Consider the following 1,974-nt stretch of genomic DNA (forward strand, 5'->3'; position numbering starts at 1 on the left):
CCCCCCCCCCCCCCCCCCCCCCCACCCCAGTGCCGTGCCCCTTCCTTCCCGAACCGTCCTGCGGCCGAATCGTACCTGCTTGCCGCGGGGCCGGCTCCGCAGCGAGGAGGAAGAGGAGGAGGAGGAGGCTCTGCAGGATGGGGGCCCACCACGCTCGCCCCGATCCCCACGGCAGAGCCAGGCAGGCAGGGAGGGTGCTTCGTACCTAATCCCAGGGGTCCACGGGGACCCCCCCCCCCCCCAGAATCTGGCGGGTGCCGGTACCGAGAGCTGGGCTGGGCAGGATGCAGCTGGGAAGCCGAATTCCCCCCTAAACCTCCCCAGCATCGAGCTCACAAAGTGCCCCCGAAATCCCTCGTGCCCCAGCCAGAGCCCCAGCTCCCTGCTCCCGGGGGAACTCTGGGGTCCCCCTTGTTCTGGGGTCCCCCTTGTTCTGGGGTCCCCCTTGTTCTGGGGTCCCGGTGCCCATCTGGGGACCGAAATCCTTCGCCCAGCCTCAGGGTCCAGCAGCTGCCCCTACCCCCCATCCCTGTAATACATTCACTGAGGCCCCCCCGTCCCCTTGGCATGGGGGTGTTTTTGGGGGCTCGCCGTACCGGGACCCCCAGGGTGAGCGGGGTGCCCCCTGCTCACCGGCTCGGGGCAGGGTGGGAGCGGGGGCTTGGTGGGACGGACGGGAGGGAGCCGGCCCCCAGCGCGGGCCAACCCCAAAAAGTCAAGGCACAGGGAACGGGAACAGGCTGGGCTGGGGCATTTTGGGGAGAAAACAGAAGCCAGGCACAGCGCCTACATCCACGGCCACACGTGTGCCATGGGACGGGCGGTGCTGGCCGGGGTGTGCGGGGCTGAGCCCCCATCGGGGAAGGCTCCGGGCTCCCCCCTTCCCAGCCGAGCCGGGAACGGGGAAGGGGGTCCGGGACGGGGGGCACGGGGCCAGGAGGAGGACGCCCCGCGCCCCTTGGGGAAGGTACCGCGAAGACGACCGCTATCCCAGCGGGGGACTGGAAGCTCGAAGAGAAGGGACCCGGCGCACGGAGTAATCGGGGCGAGGAGGAGATGGGGGTGGAGCGGGGGGTCAGGATGAGCCCCTGAATATCAGGGGACAGTCGCCGGGGCCCCGCCGCCGCCCCCCCCCCACCCCTAGACGTGCGTCTGCATCCGCTGCTGGAAGCGCTGCCCGTAGTCCGAGTGCTGGGAGGTGTAGGAGAAGCGGGTGGCGCTGGCGTACTTGCCCATGGGGTCGTAGGCGTCGTAGGGCGCCCGCTCCAGGCTGGGGGGCTGCCCGTAGCCCAGCCGGTAGCCGCCGTAGCCGCCGCCGGCCGGGTAGGCGGCGTGACCCCCGTAGTTCTCGTAGGAGAGCTGGCTGGCCGTCTCGCCCCCCGCCGTGCCCGGGGGAGCCCCGGTGCCCGCGGCCGCCTCGGCGCTGTAGTCGGACGCGGGGCCGCGGCTGTAGGTGTTGAGCTGCGCGTAGCCGCTCGAGTGGGACAGGCGGGAGGGGGGACGAGCCTCGTAGCGCCCCGGCCCCGGCGTGCGGTAGTCGGCGTACAGGACGGTGCGGGAGGCCGGGCGGTCCTCGTGGGCACGGACGTTGTAGTAGCCGTTGGTGGGGTCCTGCGGGGATGGGGGGGGGGGGGTGGGAGGGGAGGGTGGCTGGGGTGGGCCGGGCGAGGACCCGGCTCCTTCCCTCTTCCGTGCTTCCCTTTTTTCATGCCCCATTCCTGTTCTTATCCCTATTCTTGTCCTGGCCCCTGTCCCCATCTCCATGCCATCCTCATCCTCGTCCACATCCCCACCCCATGCCATCCATCCCCTCCCAACCTTCTGCCATCCCATCCCATCCCCATCCCATCCCATCCCGTCCCATCCCATCCCACCCCATCCCATCCCATCCCCATCCCCACCCCATCCCCATCCCATCCCATCCCATCCCATCCCCATCCCATCCCCATCCCCATCCCATCCCATCCCCATCCC

General features: G+C 70.5%; 1 protein-coding gene across 1 annotated transcript in view; it reads right to left on the reverse strand.

The window, feature by feature from the left end:
- Nucleotides 1-13: 13 nt before the first annotated feature.
- Nucleotides 14-1,974, reverse strand: part of KIRREL1 (kirre like nephrin family adhesion molecule 1) — a 20,671-nt gene continuing 18,710 nt past the window's right edge. Inside the window, exon 13 of the mRNA XM_035346619.1 lies at nucleotides 14-1,825. Coding sequence (XP_035202510.1) covers nucleotides 1,141-1,825 — 685 coding nt within the window. The 3' untranslated portion in view covers nucleotides 14-1,140. The remainder of the gene's footprint in view (nucleotides 1,826-1,974) is intronic.

Source organism: Oxyura jamaicensis, chromosome 25 (assembly GCF_011077185.1).
Source record: "Oxyura jamaicensis isolate SHBP4307 breed ruddy duck chromosome 25, BPBGC_Ojam_1.0, whole genome shotgun sequence".
In the NCBI taxonomy this organism is placed as follows: Eukaryota; Metazoa; Chordata; class Aves; order Anseriformes; family Anatidae; genus Oxyura; species Oxyura jamaicensis.